This window comes from Giraffa tippelskirchi, chromosome 6, assembly GCF_054371585.1.
Source record: "Giraffa tippelskirchi isolate mGirTip1 chromosome 6, T2T-mGirTip1v1.2.pri, whole genome shotgun sequence".
Taxonomy (NCBI): Eukaryota; Metazoa; Chordata; class Mammalia; order Artiodactyla; family Giraffidae; genus Giraffa; species Giraffa tippelskirchi.
In genome coordinates this window covers 81,417,227-81,436,661 of record NC_137280.1, presented here as the reverse complement: position 1 = coordinate 81,436,661, position 19,435 = coordinate 81,417,227, and the positions used below count along the sequence as shown (strand labels likewise).

At 57.7% G+C, this 19,435-nt stretch overlaps 1 protein-coding gene across 2 annotated transcripts in view; it reads left to right on the top strand.

Moving 5' to 3' along the window:
• OBSCN (obscurin, cytoskeletal calmodulin and titin-interacting RhoGEF) overlaps positions 1-19,435 on the top strand; it is a 237,167-nt gene that overhangs the window by 205,933 nt on the left and 11,799 nt on the right. For both annotated transcript variants that reach the window (XM_081497755.1, XM_081497754.1), the window contains 8 exons: positions 438-551; positions 6,581-6,748; positions 7,121-7,223; positions 7,558-7,687; positions 8,364-8,472; positions 17,791-17,988; positions 18,747-18,843; positions 19,178-19,293. In XM_081497755.1, coding sequence (XP_081353881.1) covers positions 438-551; positions 6,581-6,748; positions 7,121-7,223; positions 7,558-7,687; positions 8,364-8,472; positions 17,791-17,988; positions 18,747-18,843; positions 19,178-19,293 — 1,035 coding nt within the window. The remainder of the gene's footprint in view (positions 1-437; positions 552-6,580; positions 6,749-7,120; positions 7,224-7,557; positions 7,688-8,363; positions 8,473-17,790; positions 17,989-18,746; positions 18,844-19,177; positions 19,294-19,435) is intronic.

Sequence of the window (19,435 nt, the reverse complement as noted above, 5' to 3'; positions counted from 1 at the left end):
GGGCCCTTGTCCCCACCTGGGCAAGCACAAGGGAAGATTCTTAATTCTAGGGCAAGTGGCACACTCTACCCTTGGTTAGCCAGATTTGATGGGGGCCTTGGGGTCCACTCTTGGCTGCCCAGCACAGGGCAGGCAGGCTGTGTTAGGGATGTGAAGGTCCCAGCAGTCTTGGTTTTGCTTCCTCACTTAGAATGGGAGAGAGGATCCCATTTCAACATGCCCTCCTTTTCCACAGTCCCTACCGTGCCCCCTGACATATCCTGGGCCTGTGTCCCTTCCCCTGATTCCCGTCCAGGTCCTAGTGTGGTACTGCGGATAAAGGCTCATAAGGGGTGGTATCTGTTGCAACCATTTTGTTGGTCATGGGGCTCTGGTCCTGCCAGGTGGACGCCTGAGGGAATGAGTGAGTGATCAAGGCCCTGTGTTTGTATCCCCAGGCCCCCCCGATTTTGAAGAAGAACTGGCTGACTGCACAGTTGAGCTGGGTGAGACAGTCAAGCTGGCCTGCCGTGTGACGGGCACACCCAAGCCCATTGTCAGCTGGTACAAAGGTAAGCCTTTGGGTGCTAATCCTGCAACAGGCAAGAGCTACCAGAGGGAATTAGACTGGGCAGGGGACCAGGGATCCAGGGTGTGGTCTGCCGGAGGGGCTAGGCACAAGAGACAGGCCTCCTGTTCTGGTTCCCTGCTTCTGAATCAAAGCCAGGCTGGCTGGTGAGCACAGGGGGTGAGGTGGGGCAGAGGCAGAGCTTGCTCCCATGTACGTCATGCTTTTGACACAGTGACTCTGCCCACCCCTGAATCTCTCTCATTAGTTCCCTCATTTGATCATGTTTGTGCTGAGTGCCCAGGACCATTCCAGGTGCATGGGAAATAGCAGTGAATAGGGGTAGAGGCTGGCCTTCTTGGGAAGGAGACAGATGACAAGCACATGGACATATATGCAATATGAGGTCACACGTGGAGTGACCAGCCAGAGAAATAAGGCAGAATGAAGGCCAGACAGGTTGGAGGAACTCCCACTGGGCAGCAAGGCTCCAGGGGAACAGCAGGGAGAGGGGAGCTGAGGTGGGCGTAGTGGGGAATGAAGCTGGAGAATGCTGGGCCTGGAGGGCTGCCATGTGGTTCTCAGGCTTGACTCCCCTGTGTGATGGGAGCTGCAAACTTTGGGGGTCCCCAGGAACACCTTCACTTCTGACATCAACTTCAGGATCGCAAGACCATTCTCTCTGGGTACCAACTGCACACTTGGGTGTCCCACAACCACCTTCAGGTTCGGTGATTGACTGAATCACAGGGACTCCATGGAATTCAGCACAACCATCCCAGTCAGGATTCTGGTTTACTGCAGGAAAAGGGAAGAGGTACATGGGGTAGGATCCATTTGAGGATCCAGGCGTGGTCCAGATGTCCCCACAATAGAGTCGTGTGGACACACCTATTGCTGTCACCTCTGATGTGTCCCAGCACAGGGACACTCCCTTGTTGGGTGCTGTTGTGTCAGGTTTCTGTCGGGGCACTCACATAGACTGCCCACCTGCACAACTGACCTCAATCTGTGGCCCCTCTGAGGTCAAGCTGATGCCGTATGGCCTAAAGCCCCCCACCCCCACCAAATCAGTGTAGCTTAGACCATCCGGTGAGTCTCAAAGTCTCAGGTAAACCATGATACTCTTACTCGGGCTCATCTGGGCTGAAAGGTTAAGTCCTGAGCTCTAGTTTGGTCCCAATAGCCGAATGCACTCTTGGTTTTGGGGGATGGTCCCAGGGAAGTCCCTCCTCCCATCCTGCTTGCCCACAACAAGTCAGGCATGTGTGTCCACCCACGGATGGCTGAGAATGGCACTGGAGAAGATATGCAGGCCATTTTGTTGGGACATGAAAGAAGGGCCATCCCCAGCCCACGGGTAGAGCTTCAGAGCAGAGTCAGTGGTTGAAGTGACTGGTTCCCCCAGCACCCTGGGGGTCTTCCTTCTGGAGTCTGCAGAGTTGCCTGCCACCTCGCAGAACCCATGCAGTGCAACCCCACTTCCCTGCCATCCCGTCTCATACCAGACCTTTCACCTATGAGGGTGGGTTCAGAGAGACAAACCCAGTCAATAAAAGTAATTGAGAAGAACGAGCCCCTCAGCCACCACCCTTCAGCTAGGCTGCCCTCAGGAGCGTGTGCTGGCTGGGCTGTGTCTAGGGGAAAGGGGGGTTGCACCATGCCCAGGGACAGTCAGGGTGGGATCCTAGATTCCCAACTGTCTCCAGACCATCCACTGTCATTTTCATCTGGACCTTTACCCGGTGAGCAGCTTACAGGCTTAGACTCCTCTGAGGACAGCTGTGTCTGGGGAGTGGAGGAAGCAGGGGCCAGCTGGGGGTCCATTCATGTTGGGCAGCCCCCGCAACAGACAGGTTCTCAGACTGCGGGTGGGCCAGGCAGCGCACACAGCCACGTAGTGTGCCCAGAGCTGGCGGTTCACTGACCTAAAGCACCCTCACAGTTGGAGACACCACACACGGCCCTGAGAGACACCCATGTGCCAGGTGAGAGGGTGATGTGCACCCTGCCATCTCAGAGCGTCACCCTTGGCAGTCCCGTCTGGCATGCACCGGAACTTGGCCCCACGCGCAGGGCCGCAGCTCCACACAGGACTCTGGTGGTCTGGGTGGGAGCCCTGTCATGCTCCCATCTTGTCTCCATGGTCATGGACCCGAGGAGGTGTGTCTTCAGCTCACCCATCTGTGGTCTGTCAGGTGTCACTGAATAGCCAGGGTGTTCACAACAGCTCACATAACCTTTGCCAGGAAAAATAGCATCTGGCAGGAGAAGTCAGACTCACCCACCAGCAAAACCTCATTCATTTGGTGGAAGTTTAGGTGTCGGGGGCAGAGGGCCAACTTGTAATTCACCCCTGGGGCAGGGAGCCCCAGTGATGCCCTGGTCTCGGTCCCTGCGTGCCAGCAGGAAGGAAAAGCAGTTGGCTGTAATGCCCAGGACTCCTGCCAGGAGCTGTTTGCCTGCACAGAAGACCCCATTACAGCTGTCCTGTCCTCGCCAGCTGGAGCCACAGGAGCAGTGACTGGATTGGGCTGGTGTCAGTCTCCTGCCAGCTTCCACTCTCTGTGGCTGTACACGGCTGTTGATTTTGGACTTGGCCTCTCCTGTTACCTGGGCTGCTTTCACATCTCCCAAGAGGCCTGCAACTTCCTTTCTCCTCCTGGGGCTCTGCTGGCAGTCTTGGCAAGTGACACGTTACTGGGCTGGAGCTGGTTACATGCTACATAGCCTCTCCACATGTAGGGCCTCGCCATGCTTGTGTGGAGCAGGGTGTTCCGAGCAGCAGACATCAGGGTCCAAAGGTAGAAGCCACGGTCACAGCACCCTGACTTGGTTCCAAGGTGACAGTTTTCTTCTTGTTCTTTGGGAACCTTGCTCAAATCCCATCAGTGGAATCCAGACACCTGTATCCAGCAGAGCCATCAAAATCTGAGCTCTCCCCTGCCTGCGTGCCTGGCGTATCAGAGGGGCATATTGGGCCTCCGGTCTCTCTGAGCCCAGGGAGACCAAGGCCCACTTCTGATTATTTTTCTCTTAAAGCAGCGGTAAGGGTGGAGGAGGAGGAAGGGTGCAGGGATGGCAGAAGACACACTTCCGTAGCTCAGTAATACCTAGTGTTTTGGGCTTGCTCAGGGGAAGCGGCAAGATTGTCACTACAGATCCTGTCTGTTTTAGCTTCAGGGACCCCTTGACTTAACAGCCACATCACATTGTTCTCAGGGGCTCTGCTTCCCTTGCCTGGGATGACGGTGACATTTTGGATGGGGTCCACTTAGCAGAGGTTTCCACTGGCCCAGAGCCATGGTAACATCTCCCATCCTCTTTCTGGTTCTTCCCATGAGGGCTGAGTGAGGTGTCCAAAGAGGCAGGACCACCTGTCAGGAGGCACTTATATCTCTCTGGATCACCTTCTCCATCATGTCACCAGCATTCTAGACACCGTCCAGGTGCCATGAATCCACCTGCCAGCTGTTGACAGTCCCCCGTAGAGGTTTGTCTATGTCAGGGAGTTGTCCCAAGCCAGGATTCACAGCGAACACCAGGGTCCTCTCCTGTTATCTGTAAAAGAATCCTTCATGTATTTGGTGCCCAGGCCTCTCACCCCTGAGTTCTAGCCCTGCTCCTGCCTGCCTTCTGCCCCAGGACTGGTGATGGCTTCCCCTTTGCACCCAGTGTGGATGTCTTCATCCACACTGTGACTGTGTCTGTGACTAGACTCAGAAGTACACAGAGACTTCCTGGTATTCAGCATGGGTTCTAATGTTTGTTGGGGAGTGGGGCTGACCTGAGATGAACCAGCAGCATCCCTGCTGTAGGGAGAGAGTGCATCAACCAAGGCACCTGCGTCCCTTGCCTGGCATGATGGTGACATTTTGGTTGGGATCCACTTAGCAGAGGTTTCCACTGGCCCAGAGCCATGGTAACATCTCCCATCCTCTTTCTGGTTCTTCCCATGAGGGCTGAGTGAGGTGTCCAAGGAGGCAGATGTCTTTAGGAGACTTTGAACCCACTTCTCAATGCTCGGCTTGGAGCCGCCTGCTCGGTTTCTCTCCATTCACAGGAAATAGCTATTTCTTGCACAGCTGACCGTGACGTTTGGGCACTATGTCCACCACTGATTCCCATGGACATCCCTTCCCTCAGGTCTATTAACTGGTCCACGGGCCGCCACCTTTCTCTTTTGGGATGGTGTGTCTCTTACAGTGTCCCTTCCTTGTTGCCAAAATTGCAAATCAGAAACTGTGAAGGACCTGAGATATTTCTTGGCTTGCAAGCCAGCAAGCCAGCCAGCTAGCCAGATTACAAATACAAGACCCCAAGTCAGAGACAAAGGTTGTTTGTCACAGCAGAAGCAGCAGCATTTTGCATGGGCTTCCCATGCCTTGGTCTCCACATCCAGGCATCAGATGTCAGCTTTCATGCAGTGAATTGTTCCACAAGAGAGGAACCTCAAGTTTTAGGAGATATTGAACTTTTATGGGGCTGCTGGCACATCTTCCCATCCTTCCCTCCAAAGAGAAAAGTGACTTACCGCCCTAGAAGGCAGTCACATGTCTCACAGGGAAGGAAGCTGAGGGCTTTGTCTCTGCTGATGTGGATGGCTCCTGGGAGAGGTTTCCAAGGAGGCAGGACCACCTGTCAGGAAGCACTTACATCTCTCTGGATCACTTTCTCCAGCATTTCATCAGTACCCTAGACACCATCCAGGTGCCACGAGCCCACGTGCCAGCTGTTAGCAGTTCCCCCTAGACGTTTGTCTGTGTCAGGGAGTAGGTGACAGGGAACACCTGGCTGTACATGCCTTTGCCCAAAGGGTCTGACTGTGCAGGAGTGCTGGAAGTCCAAGGAGAATTGTTTTCTGACAGCAAGATGCAGGCTGAGAATTGACCACAGGTTGACAGTGGGCTTCCCTGATAGCTCAGTTGGTAAAGAAAGAATCCACCTGCAATGCAGGAGACCCTGGTTCAATTCCTGGGGCAGGAAGATCCTCTGGAGAAGGGATAGGCTACCCACTCCAATATTCTTGGGCTTGCCTTGTGGTTCAGCTGGTAAAGAATTCGTCTGCAATTCAGGAAACCTGGGTTCGATCCCTGCATTGGGAAGATCACCTGGAGAAGGGAAAGGCTACCTACTCCAATATTCTGGCCTGGAGAATTCCGTGGACACAGTCCATGGAGTTGCAGAGTCGGACATGACTGAGTGACTTTCACTTTGACTGACAGTGTCACTGGTGTCCTTGCCAAGCGCTATGTTGTGTGAGATGAAAGCCAAGAGGTGTGGTTTGGGAAAGAATGGAAAGGAAGGCTCCTGGAGACAGAGAGTGAGAAGAGCTCTTTCTTGGAATTACCATACAGGGATGCAGGGAAATAGGGTGGCAGCTGGGAGCTTTTGGGGGGGGGTATGTTTTTAAATTGTTAAGTTTCTCTGTGAATCAGATGTCAAGATGTTTTAACTTAACCTTGTTCGGAACGTACAGAGCTATTGGGAAGTGTTCATCTATGAAATTTTACATATTTATGGAGGAAATATTTCTTCCTAGTGAAAGATGCATATCTCCCACCCCTCTTGCAGGCACAAAACGTGGCATAGCTGGAGATGTTAGTCAGGTGGGCATTTGGATGAGGATGATTAAAGAGATGGTGCTGTCCGAGTATCTGCTAGGCGGGGTCAGTACCTTGGGGGAGTTGCAGAACCACTGGCAAGGTGGTTGAGGGTCTTATTATCAGAAAGAGACGTCTTCTGGTGGGTTTGGGTCCCCCAGCCTGGCCCCCGCCTCCAGCTAAGAGCTGGCCGTTTAGAGGCCACACTGTGCACAGTGGGGTCTGGGGAAGTAGATGATGCGGGTCAGTACCACCTCTCCATCCAGGGCTCCAGGTCAGCTTGGCCAGCTAGACCCTTGGCAGGGAGTCCACTGGCTCTTGTGCTGTAGGGGTAGTTTCCTCCATCAGACCGTGTGACTGTGACCCCAGACAGGTCCAGCCTTTGTCCCTGATGGTGTTCCCTCTGTGATGGCCCTCCCCTCCTTTCCAGATGGGAAGCCAGTGGAGGTGGACCCTCACCACATCCTCATTGAAGACCCCGATGGCTCGTGCGCACTCATCCTGGACAACTTGACTGGTGTTGACTCTGGCCAGTACATGTGCTTTGCAGCCAGTGCTGCTGGCAATGCCAGCACCCTGGGCAAAATATTGGTGCAAGGTGAGCCCTGAGGGGAAGGCCAGGGTGTAAGTGCCCAGGCCCACGCTATGGGCCCCCTTGTTGGGGGCATAGGCCTGTGGATGGAGCTGCAAGGATGGTTGTGAATATCTGACAAGTCTGGGAGACTCCCTGGTGGGGGTGGGGTCCCGGTCCATCATGGTGTCTCTCTGTATCTCTGTGTCTCTGTCTACATCTCTGCCTCCATCTCTTTTTGTCTCTTTCTCTGTATCCATCTCTGCTTATGTTTCTGTCTCTCTCTGTCTTTTTGTCCCTCTGTCTCCATCTCTCTGTTTTTCTTTCTGTGTCTCTCTGTTTCTTTTCCTCCACCTCTCAACCTCTCTTTTGTCTCCCCACATTCCCTGGGCCCTGCAGTCCCGCCTCGGTTTGTGAACAAGGTCCGGGCAGTGCCCTTTGTGGATGGAGAAGATGCCCAGATCACCTGCACCATCGAAGGTGCCCCATATCCTCAGATCAGGTGGGCCAGGTGGCTTGGGGGTGGGGCAGCAGAGGCACGCGGGCCTGCCCTGGGGCTGCCTGAGAGGTGCGGGTGGGCAGCCTGTGAGCTGGGTCAGGGCTGGCTAACAGAACTGCCGCCTGTCCAGTGAGGAGTGGGCGTGACAGAGCTGCAGCACATTCTGAACACGGCTCTAGCTGCAGTGGCGAGGATGTAGGACCGGCTGCTGTTCGTTGGGTGGGTGGCGTCCAAGAGGGTGAGCTCTATAAGGATATTTGGAACTATGGGATGGGTGAGGAGAGAGTCCTGAGCATGGGAGGGAGACCAACCTGACTACCCTTGTGGTTGGCTGCAGGTGGTACAAGGATGGGGCCCTGCTGACCCCTGGGGGCAAATACCAGACCCTGAGTGAGCCCCGCAGCGGCCTGCTGGTGCTGGAGATCCGGGCAGCTGGCAAGGAGGATCTGGGCATCTATGAGTGTGAGGTGAGGTGGGTGGGGCCGGGGGAGGGGTTTGGGGGCCTTGTCTTGGGGAATCCCACCTGGTCACTACCATCCATGACCACAGTGAGAGAGGAGACACAGGCCACTGTCAGCCACCGTCTGTATGGAGAAGACAGGGACCGAGGAGCAGGCCCTGGGCGGAGCCCCCTTGGTCCTCGTGGTCTAGGGGCACTGGTGGAGGTCAGGCGAGGGTATGTGCTAGCCATGGCTCTTCCTGACCCCCGGCCTCCTTTGTGCTGTTGCTGCTGGCAGCCTGCAGGGGACATTGTGGTGCCTGCTCCCAGTGGCAATTCTCAGAGAAAGAAACAGACCGCAGTCAGCTCTGGACTTGTGCTGGCCACACACAGTGCCTTAAATGTAAATCAGTTAAAGCTAACACTTAAGTAAAGATTCACTTCTAATTCAAGTACTCAGAGCCCACATGGCCACTACGCTAGACAGAGCAGATGGAAAGTGTTCCCCCTGTCACAGGGAGCTCCTGGTCAAGGGACACAGTAGCTGGCCTGGTACCCTTACCCATGTGGCCAGGCTCTGCGGCTCTTGAAATAGCTGCGGTGGGCCCTCCATGCTCCCGCTGGCCTGTATGGCCTCGAAGAGACTGCCCAGGCCCCTTGGGGAGCCACAGGCTGGAGGTGAGCCCCTGCTCTGTGCCCTGCAGTTGGTGAACCGGCTGGGCTCCAAGCGGAGCCGTGCGGAGCTGCTCATGCAGAGCCCCATTCTGCAGGCCCGGGAACAGCATCGCCTGGAGCAGCTAGCAGCCGTGGAAGGTGAGTGCGTCCACGTGCAGTCCAGCCTGAGCTGGACCCTGCACAGGCAGGGGCAGGCCCGGGAGGAGTAGAACCTTCAGCCCTTCTCATCAGATTACACTTCCTGGAGGAGGGGAAGCATGTTCGGAGGAGGGGACTCGGGGTGAGGGGCGAGTGCTGGCGGCCGGTCCCTGCCCGGAGCAGCATATATGGGAGCCAGAGGAGGGTGGGCTATGGATCAGAGCCTGGGAAAGGCTGACGGGGTCTTCTGAAGGGTGGGGGAGATCCCCTAAGCCCTGCTAATTACCATTCCTGGGAGGAATAACAAGTGCATATGCAGGCCAGACCTGGGCCTGGAGCTTCCTGCCAGGCAGTGTTCAGAGAGGTCTTACAGGATGGGTGGCAGGGGCAGCTCCACAGAAGCAGGCTGCCAGGTCCCAGCTTGGCTCCTGGGAGAAGGAGCAGTGTCAGGGGCATGATCCTTCCACAGTGGGCGGCCCTGGCTGAGGAAAGGACAGGGTGCTGTGGCTTGGCCTGGGCCAGGCTGGGAGGGGTCTGGGCTGCAAGATGGGCCTCCTTAGGCAGGAGGTGAAGGGTGATGGGATGCCTCCCTCCGTGGCTCCAGGGTCCCAATCAGGATGGCTGGGATGGGGAGGAGGGCAGCCTTACAGGGCTTGCAGGGCGGGTGACAGCCTCAGGGAGTTTCTCCTGGTCTGAACTGACTTACCTGGAAGGGGCTGCCAGGACAGATAGTGAGCCTCCCATCCTCGGGGGCATGCAAGCAGAAGCTACACTAAGACACCTGGGGGAGCTTCAGCTCTCACAGTAGGGGATGGATTGGAATCTGTGTCCTCCCAAGTCCTGAGAGTTGGCTCCTCTGATGCCTTGAGGCCCCAGAGCCAGTGCCTCCCAGGGCCCAGCGAGCAGGGTCTGCTGTCTGTCTAGACTCTCACTAAGTCAGTCATCTGGCTCCAGAAGCTCAGGCTTGGGGCCTTTCCCACTCTGTAGGGCCCTCCCAGAGACCCTTCCCTGCCTCGTGGGCAGGGGTCCTGTTCGTCAAGCCCCAAAGGGCACTGGTCGGGCCGGCTCCCACTGGAGGCCCCCACGGCGTCTGCCAGCACCTCGGTCCTGCCCCTTGTGGTCTTACGTGGCACACAGCAGGGCTCAGCACCCTGTCTCAGTGGCGACAAGCGCGTCCTACGGAGCTCCTCAGTCCACCGTCACGATGAGCCTCTGTCTCAGTCCCATGGACGCAGGCTCTGGAGGAGGGGTGGCGCACCTATGCCGGACATGGCCTCGGTGCCTCACAAGGCAAGGCCAGTCTTCACAGCCCCTGGGATTGGAGCCCGCCGCCTCCTGCTTCCTAATCCTATCCTGCTGCTTCATCATTAACCCAGTGGCTCTGCAGCCAGGATGGGCCCTGGCTGGCCCCATGGGGTGAGGCGCTGCCCCCTCGCTTGTGAAGCTGCGCAGGGCCGAGAGCCCCGCTTCGCATGGCTGTACCCCTTCCATAGTCACCAGTACTCACTGGATCCCAGAGCCCATCTGGTGGCAGGTTAGATGGGGAACAAAGGTGCCAGGAGTGTAGCAGCCCACAGGGGCCCTGGTCACCACCCCCAAAAGCAACAGAATGAGTCCCCCATCAGGGAGGATCAGGGAAAAGGCCCTGGATCACTCACTTTTCTGTATGCAGGGAGTAGCCTTCAGGCCACAGACAGGTTGGCCTTCTCTGGGCCCAACTTCGTCTAAAGACACAGGGCATTGTGGGGGCATCCCATTCTCTCTCCCAGTAGGCTCCCCTCTCTCCAGGAGGCTGCTTGCACAAGCACATACAGACATACACACAGTCACACACATGTGCGTGCACACACATACATTATGGACACACATGTGCACACACACACACACAGTAAATGTGGCACCCAAGTGCCATACAGACACAGCTGGGACATTTAATTCATGTTCGTCTAGTTGGAAACAAGGCTGAAATAGTCACGGTCATCTAAAGAAGTCCTTTTCCATGTGGCACTAAATCCCACAGACCACAGACTAGGAGGCCGTGCACCCTGGGCCCCATCACTTGGCTTTTCTGAGCCTCCCCCTCAGCTTTCCCCCAGGCTGGTGAGAGGGACTGTTGAGATGTATGGGTGCTGGTAGCTGGTGGGCTGCCTGCTCGCCAGCTGATGAGGCTGGGAGGGGGCATATCTGCCAAGCTTGACCCTGTCCAGAAGCTACAGAGGAAGAGGCCTCCAGATGGTGGGGAGTAGGTGCTGCCGGGTCCTGGATGAGTCCCGTGCTATCTCTGGGGTGTGGGTCCCTGTCAGCAATATGGGAACCACAGGGCTTATCCTGTTGGCTCCGGGGAGGAGGACAGCTAGGACAATCAAGAAACAGTTTAGTATGTGGGATGCTCCTGGCTCGCTCAGAGCCCAGGACCCTGCTCAGACATCCTCAGGTTGCTCCCAGAGGGCCTTCTGTGGCCTGACGCTACAGCATTCAGACGGGCTACCTCTAGAACTCCAGAGTCACTCTGCCCTGGAGAGAGGTCCTTTGGTCTTAGAACTCTTTGTGAACTAGGCACCAGCCCTCCACATCCCAGTTTCGCTGCCAGACACAGGCCATTCCTTTCCCCTTTCTAGGCCTCAGTTTCCATGAAAAGACAAACTTCAGGGCCTGACAAATACACAGGGCTCCCTGGGTACATGGACTAAAGGAAAAGCTTGGATTTCTGTGTGCGGAGCCTGAACAAGGCGCTTATTCTCCATGAAGCTCCTGCAAGACCCCTCAAGGGGGACAGGGCTTCTTGCCTCACATGGGACACATTGTCACCGCAACGCCTCATTCCCCAGACCCTCGGAGGAGGCACTGTCACTGTTTCAAAGGTGAAGGACCTGGGGCTCTAAGCCGAGACACTCCTCCCAGGGGGTACACAGTCGAGCAGGGTTTAGAGCCAGTGTCCTAAGCTGAAGGAGTTACCACACTGCCGTGCCACTCAGATAGCTCAGCCCCCAGCACTGGCTGATCTGTAACCCTCGCTATTCCGACTGTTTTCTTTGTAGTCACTGAGCAGGAGACTAAGGTCCCCAAGAAAACCGTCATCATGTAAGTGCAGGCGTGTTCCTCACCTTCCTTCTGACTGCAGTGCTCCCTGCATGTCCACTAACCTCCCCGGATCTTGCCTGTGTATCCTGGCCTCTAGCTTATCTGATTGCTTGCTCCCGTGGCCTTTGTTCACTACGCAGACTGCCAGCACTTTGCAGACACTCCCAGGGCATTCACCTCCGCTTGAGACCTTGGCTACCACATTTCAAAGCTGTCCCTTCCAGGGTCTAGATACCCTCTCCATGGCTCTGCTGTCTCAGCACGGTCGACTTATTCTGCACGTCACAGGGCTCACCCAGGGCTTGGACTCAGAGTCATACTAGTCAGGGAAGAGCAAGGACTGAAAGTTTCTTCTCCAGTGTGCTGGAGGCAGAATGCTGCCGTCTAGTATCCTAGGATCTAGAGCATTGTCCAAAGGAACTTTCTGTGATGATGGAAGTGATCTATATTTACACTCCACTCCAGCAGCCACTAGCTGCATGTGGCTACTGAGCATTTGTCTAGTGTGGCTGAAGAATTGGATTTTAAAGTTTATTTAATTTTAGTTAATTTGATTTTAATTAAAATAGTGTAACCTTAGTGAACAGTACAGCTCTAGGGTCCTTAGAGGTCTCCAAACTCAGGCCTCACACTAAGAAGGTGGGAAAACTGAGGTTCAGGGAAGAGATAAGCGTTGCTCAGGGTGGCTCACGATTGGAAGCTGGCTGAGAACTCATTTCCTTGATGCCGCAGCCACTGTCCCCTTCTCCATTCTTCAGTGCCTTCAAAGCTGAGGAAAAGCCATACGTATCATTGACAATTAAATAATACAAGAGGTCCAGAGCGGTCCAGAGCTAGGTGAATGCACAGAAGGCAGGACTGGTTTTGACCTGGAAGATCTGGAAGGACTTGCAGTAGGAGATGGATGAAGGGGAATGGTGGAAGAGCTTGCAAAAGCCAGGAGGCAATAGAAACTATGATTTCCTAAAGCCACATGTCTGGGAGGCTCTAAGATGGGGAACCTCTTAATTCCCCCTAGGCAGAAGGCCTCCTGTAGGGGCCTACAGCTGGTGAAGTTGCTGAAGAACCCATCTTCAGACATTGGATAGGTCCTGGGTTAATCCTTCCCTGGTTTTCTCCCTTCTCCCCCAGAGCAGAGTGCGGCCTCACAGTAGATGGGGCTGCCTGGGGCAGAAAGAAGTCCCATCCCTGGAGGTATGCAGCCGTGCCAGAGCTTCCCACAGATCAGCTCTACGTTTCATCTGTGAGGGGAGCATTGTTATCTATGTTTTATGAATGGAAACATGAAGGAGCAGAGATGGGGCCAGGCAGCCCCACTGGGGACTCATGCGTATGGGAGGCTGGACTAGGTAACTCACAAGGCATCCTCAAGTCCAGTCTATTCCAGGCTTAGAGAGGTAGTAACCCTCACCCTGCAAGGACATGTACCCCCTCACCTGAGGAACGGAGAGAGGCAACTGCCTGGCACAGCATCCCCCAAGGGCACACCACACAGTGAGGAGCTCTGGGGAGCCAAAGGGTACCAAAAAGAGACAGGGCTTGGAGAGAGGCTCTTGCCACCTGGCAGCCTCAAGTGGTGTGCTGCTGGCCTCAGGGCCGGAGGCCTCCATGTCCTCATGGGGGCAGCAGTGAGCCGAGCAGGGGGGTGCATTTAGGAGGCGCAATCCCGCTGTCTGGTTCCACTGGACTCACTGTCTTGCCTCAGCAAATCAAGCCACTTGAGGCCAGAAGATGGGTCCTTGCCCAGGTTCCCCTGACATTTGGGCAGTCTCTGACTCAGGAACAAGCTTTGTGCCACTGAGCCTTGTGTGAAGCTGGAAGGCAGCCCTGTGGCCCTGAATAGGCCACGTCTCCATGCCTCAGCTTCCCCACCAGTTAAGAGGGCACAGTGTTTCCCCTGTACCAGGGGAGGGCCACTTGAGGCAAGATCTATCATCGCTGTGCACCCCGAGGTGCAGCCACGCAGCGCTGTGCCCATGCCCAGGAGGAACGGCTTCCAGTTGGAGCTGTGGGTTAGCCAGAAGTAAAGCTCAACAAGAGTGAGACAAAGTCCTAGTCACTGCAGGCAGCTGGTAGCAGCACGGAGTTGTCACCATATGCATGCCAGATCCCTCTTCCTGAGCCCAAGAGGAAATGCAGGTCCTAGGGCCCAGGAGAGCTGTGTTACTGAATGTGTTCCTGCTCCCTGCCTATTACTCATTTCACCCTCAGTACCTGGTAGAGTTAGGGTACTGGTTGGCATAGGAGGGCCTGGGCTGATGGGGGGACTTCTGACTCTTGGCTCTGGGTAAGTCTCAAGCCCTTTTTCAACCTTGTCTGCACCTGTCAAAGGGGATCAGACTCACTGCCCAGAATTGCTGCGAGGTCCCTGGCCAGAGCCCCATGCACACTCACATGCACATGGACTTGAGTTCTTTCCCCTCATCCCCCTCCATCCCCATCTGACCTTGTGGGCTGAGGTCACACTGCCCACGACAGCAAGGCCATGCCCAGAGCCAGATGTCTATGCTAGGCCTCACATCCCCAGACCCAGAGACCCAAAGCACAGGCTGCAAGTCCAAACTCTGGCACTCCCCCTGCTCCGCAGTCCCTGACTGAGGGTCTCTGAGGCACTTGCCCTCTGAGAAGCGCCCCAAACCCCCACCGCCCTCCTGCCACGATACAGAGCACAAAGCAACCGTGGGACTGACAAGGAAGGCAGTGCGGCTTGTCCCTGCACACCTGTCCCTCGGCTCTGTAAGGAGGGCTGGTGTCTCCAGAACAAGAGAGCCGTGCGCAGGAAGGGAGATTGGCACATGACGTTACAAACCCATCTGAGATGCGAAGATACCTGAGTGACACTGCACTTGCCTCCCCCCCATGCCTCACCTCTCATTTTGAGATCTGTACACTAGAGCCCAAGTGTACATAGATGGCCAGATGAAACTCTGTGCTTTGGTACTTTGGTTCTTTGGGTGGGGATCTGGAGACTGGGCTCAGGTGCATGTGTAGGAGTTTGTTTATGCAATTTCACCACTTGCCTGCTTGGACACTAACCTGATCTCCCTCGCTGGCCCCTGAATGTGCTGAGGGCAAGGGCGCTCGGTGAGGCTATGGGTCTCTGTGCCCATCTCCTCTCGGCCCTCTCCCCACAGAGAGGAGACCATTACCACTGTGGTGAAGAGCCCCCGTGGCCGACGCCAGTCCCCCAGCAAGTCTCCCTCCCGCTACAGTCACCCCGCCAGCCTGCCCAGGCCAGGCCTGCTGGCCCCTGAGCTGCTGCCCTCGCCAGAGGCCAGCAGACCCTCCAGGCCTGAGGCAGAGCCAAGCTGGCGGCCCTCTGTGCCCACTCTGTTCGTGACGGAGCCTGAGACCCACACGGCAGACCTGCCTGGGGGCGCCAGGCCCCCACCCAAATGGGTGGAGGTTGAGGAGACCATTGAAGTCCGGGTGAAGAAGACCGGCTCAAAGGGTGCGTCTCTGACCAGAGAGACGCCTGGCAGCTCTGAGGAGCTTCACTTCACACTGCCTGGAAGGATGTCTGGAGGAGACCCCAATACAAACAACTCCAACAACAAGCTGCTGACCCAGGAGCCCCCGGCCACGGTGGCTGTAGGAGAGCCCCTAATCTTCTGTGTGGAAACAGGGCCGGAGACCCCTGAGCCGTCCCCGCCCTGGGGTGCTGAAGAGGAAACCCCACTGGAGGAGGAGGAGGAGGAGACAGATGCCTACCAGGTGGAGGAGCCGCTGGGTGCTGATGGTCTGCAGGGCCGTGACCCCAAGATCCTCACGCACCACGGCCGTGCCCTCACCCTGGCTGACCTGGAGGATTATGTGCCCCGGGAAGGGGAGACCTTTGGCTGCAGTGACCCCATGCCGAGTGCTTCTGATGACCCGCCCTGTGAAATCTCAGTGCTCCAGAGAGAGATCAGTGAGCCCACCGTGGGGCAGCCCGTTCTGCTTAATGTGGGGCGCCCACCAGATTCCCGTGCCCCCGCTGGCTTCTTCGGCCGCGTGCCCAGGCCCCGAGAGGCGTTCCCATTGGGGCCACAGGGCCGGGGCCCCACGGGCGTCTCCTTCTGCTTTCGGGAGGCCCGGGCCGGAGGTGCCGTGACCCAGAAACCTTCCTTCTGCACTCAGGTTCAGCGCTCTGCCGACAGCAGCCAGAGCAGCTTCAAAACAGAGGTTTCAACCCAGACGGTCAGCTTTGGGGCTGTGGGGGAGACTGTCACCCTGCACATCTGCCCAGACAGGGACATGGACCCCAGCCCCTCCCAGGGCTGAGGCCAAGACCCTCAGGGACGGGGTGGCTGGGGCTGAGATGAGAGACTCTTGGACCGGGGACCCCCCTGACGAAGCTGCCATGCTTGCACGGGGCGGCGGAAAGAGGAAGGCAGCGTTGGGACCCTGCCTGGCACCAGCATCAACTCACCTCAGCTGCCTTGGGTCAATCAGGAGAGAGTCCCAAAGCTGGCATGCCTCGGACACGGGTGCTCTGACCTCCCCTGGCAGTCCAACAACTCAGGACTCCAGCCTACCCTCCCCTTCCAAACCAGGCGATTCCTACCTCACAGGACTTAGTCGTCAGCTGAGGACGGTGCACGCACTGTGATCTCAGAGGCTCCTCAAGCTGCTCTGAGACCTCGGGCCGGACTGACTCGCAGGCTGCTGCTCTGGGCTCAGGGCTGCAGACACAGGGAAGGCACTTGGGCATCTTTCCTGCTCTGTTCACCAGGCAGTGGCCACATGGGCCCTGTGTGTGCCAGCTTAGGCCCCAGTCCAAGTGTCCAGGCCTGACCCAGCCCTGGCTCTTACCCAGGCTGGGGGTTCCTGGGCTCCTGCTCAGCAGGGGCACCCCCCAAGTCACATCTTAGCTCTAAACGCCTTTCTTGGCTTCCAGGAGGCCTGTGTGTGGCCCAGATCCACAGGCCCTCCTAGGCCTTCTCAGCAGGGTGGACCAGGGTCTGTGCATGGGAAGCAGTCCCATCAGTCAGCCCTGCTGATGGTAATAAACCCGGTTCCTTGCACTGTGTCTGCTTTTCTCATTTTTGCTTCTCTACCTGATGGTTCCGGCGCCTCAGGAGGGAGGGACCCTCCTTGCCCTGGAGAGCCTGGAGACCAACCAATGAACAGCCCAGGCCCTTTCCATTGGCAGCCCTGGGTGGACACCCACATCAACCTGTGGGTCCTGGCTAGTCCTACAGATCCTGGGTGGAGGCGTGATCGTTTGCCTGTCCAGCTTGCTCATGTGTGGGCTAAGGGGCTGGTCACAGGCGCACACAGTGTGGCTATGGTGTCCATAGTAGTTGCCCCCAGTCTGCTGGGGGTCAAGCAGGTCATCCTGCATCCTGTGAGCCTGAGTCCTTTGTCAGGACGGCCATGGGGGCATGATGGGTCAGGGGTCCTGACGGCCTCCTTGGAGTGGGGAAGCACAGGATGGTCACCCCAGCGCCACAGACCGCAGATAGACAGCAGCCTGCCCAGTGGCCTCCTCAGCCTGGTGGGCCCAAGAATACAGCAGATCAACAGGAGGGAGGCTTTGGAGCACGGGAGAGAGCTCCATAGAGGGGGTCTTTTTGGAAATGGAGTGGTGGGCATCTCAGAACAGCCACAGGGGGACTGGCAGTCAGGTGGAGGAGGGGGCTGAACTGGGGGCTGAGGGCAGGAAGCCAAGAGCCTGGAGGGTCTCAAGGTTCCCTCAGGGAGTTATGTGGGGCAGGGACCAGGTGGGAGTGTGGTGGTCTGGGTTGGGCTGCTGGGTGGAGAATGGGGGCTGCCCTGGGAGGCGGGAAGGCAGCCCACCCTGTGAGGAGCTCTCAGCTCCTGATCTGGCATCGGGCTGTCCTTAGCTTTCCTAGAATGTGGGGCTGGATCCATCTGAGCCTGAGTGACCCAATACCCTCGGATCCAGAGTGGGCTACAGAGCAAGGCCAGCCCCAGGATGGCAGGATGGGACTGAGACCGAGGGGCCACCCAAAGTGGAGGGTGGGAGTCCAGGCGCAGCTGTCCCTGTGGGAACTGACATTCTCATGAGGGCATCTGGGAGACACCCTGGGGGTGGACCAGTCTAGCACTTGCTGCCTGGAGTGCCATCTCTGGCACAGACCCCGTCTTCTCTCGGGCCTCCACCTTCGGTGCTTCCTAAACCCAGCGGGTGGCTGGAGTGGGAGGGTGGGAAGGGTAGCCTCATCTCAGCAGTGTCCCCCTCCCGGGCCCCAGCCCCCCTCACTCCTGTGCGTCGACCTGCCTCTCCTACAGATGCTGCCGCCCCAGCCCCAGCTGCCCCGGGGCGGCTGGGCCAGGAGAACACATCCATCCAGAGGACACAGACGTGCCCTGAGGCTCCAGGACCTTCCACAGGGGAGCACAGCAGCCCCAGCCCCAGCCCTGAGGGGCCGCCTGCACACCAGGAGGCCAGCCCGGAGCCCCCAGCTGTGGAGGCTGGGGCTGCATCCGGTGAGGCCTGGCAGCAGGTTGAAGGCAAAAGACCACCTGCTTCCGGGACCCCTGCGCCCACCCATAACTGCCCCTCCTTTCTGACTCCACCTTGGTTACTCTGGGTGCCCATCCCATGGGGGTGAACTGGCAGAGCCTGAGGACCCCAGCGTTCTGTTGGCTTTACATGTTGGGGGTCCTGGACAAGGCCTACCCCTCACTCAGCCTGTGGGACTAGATGACGGGATGGGCTCTGGGAGGTCCTTCCCACTCTTAGCATGTGTGTCCTGGGAGCCAGGGGCCTCAGCCAGGCACCCTCAGCCGACAGCTTGGGTGCCCTGTGCTCCTGGGGAGCTGGGTTGGAAGTGAGAGGAGGAGAGGAAGGGTGTGGGAATGGGGAGGGGGGGGAGGGGAGAGACTAGGGAAGAGCAGGGAGAGGGATGGGGGGCGAGGAGGAGGAGGGGGAGACTAGTAGGAGGGGGAAGAGGGGAGGGAGTGCAGGGAAAGGAGGAGGACAGGAAGGGGCAGAAGTGAGCGGAGCCCTGGGTAGACCAGACCCCGGGGGTGTGCTGTGGGGCCCTAGGCCCAGCCCAGGGGCTGAGGTGCACGTGCGCAGTTGGAGGGCTGAGTCTGTGCTCAAGGACCCTGTGCTCTTGGAGCCCCTGCTGTCCGTGCTCCTGGCTTCTGGGCCCTGGAGGTTGATGCAGAGGCCTGTCCTGGGGAATTGTCCCCTACCCTGTCCCAGGCTCCATCTAACTGGGCCCCTTGCCTCCCACCAGGCGAGCCTCTGAAGGTGCCTCAGCCTCACTCCCACAAGGGCCTGGAGCAGATGGCTCAGGCACATGCTGAGGTCCCTGAACGCACGGTGCCCATCCGGTAACCTCCCAATCTGTCTGGGGTGGGGAGGGGACGTCCTGGGGGCAGGGTGGGGCGTGGGAAAAGGAGAGCAAGGGGTGGGATCACAGCACCCCTGCACTCTCCTTACCAGCCCCACCCTTAGGCCCCAGGGCAGGGGGAGGCCACCCCTGGGGCAAGGAAAGTGGGGGGAGTGCCCTTCTTCACCTAGGACTGGGGCCACAGGCTGTTTATCCCCTCCCAAAGAGTCTGCTGCAGCCCCCTGCGTAGGCGGGGGACAAGAACCCCATCTCTGCCTCCCATGCCCCAAGAGTGGAAGGGCGAGGCAGACAGCTAATTCCACTCCATGCCCCAGGATGGAGGGCACTGCGTGGCCAGGGGCAGGTGAGCTCTGGGACGTCCACAGCCACGTGTTCATGGAGACCACACATAGGACATACGTGTACCAGACCGGCGACACGCCTGCTGCAAGTAGGTGGGGGCCTGGCAGGCTGTGTGCCTTCTGTGCCCCAGGCTAGGGAGGAATTTTCATGGCAGAGCCGGCAAAGCCACCTGGCAAGTCTCAGCCTTACTGTGGCCAGGGCCCCTGCTGCCTCTCTGCTTGGGTCCCCTC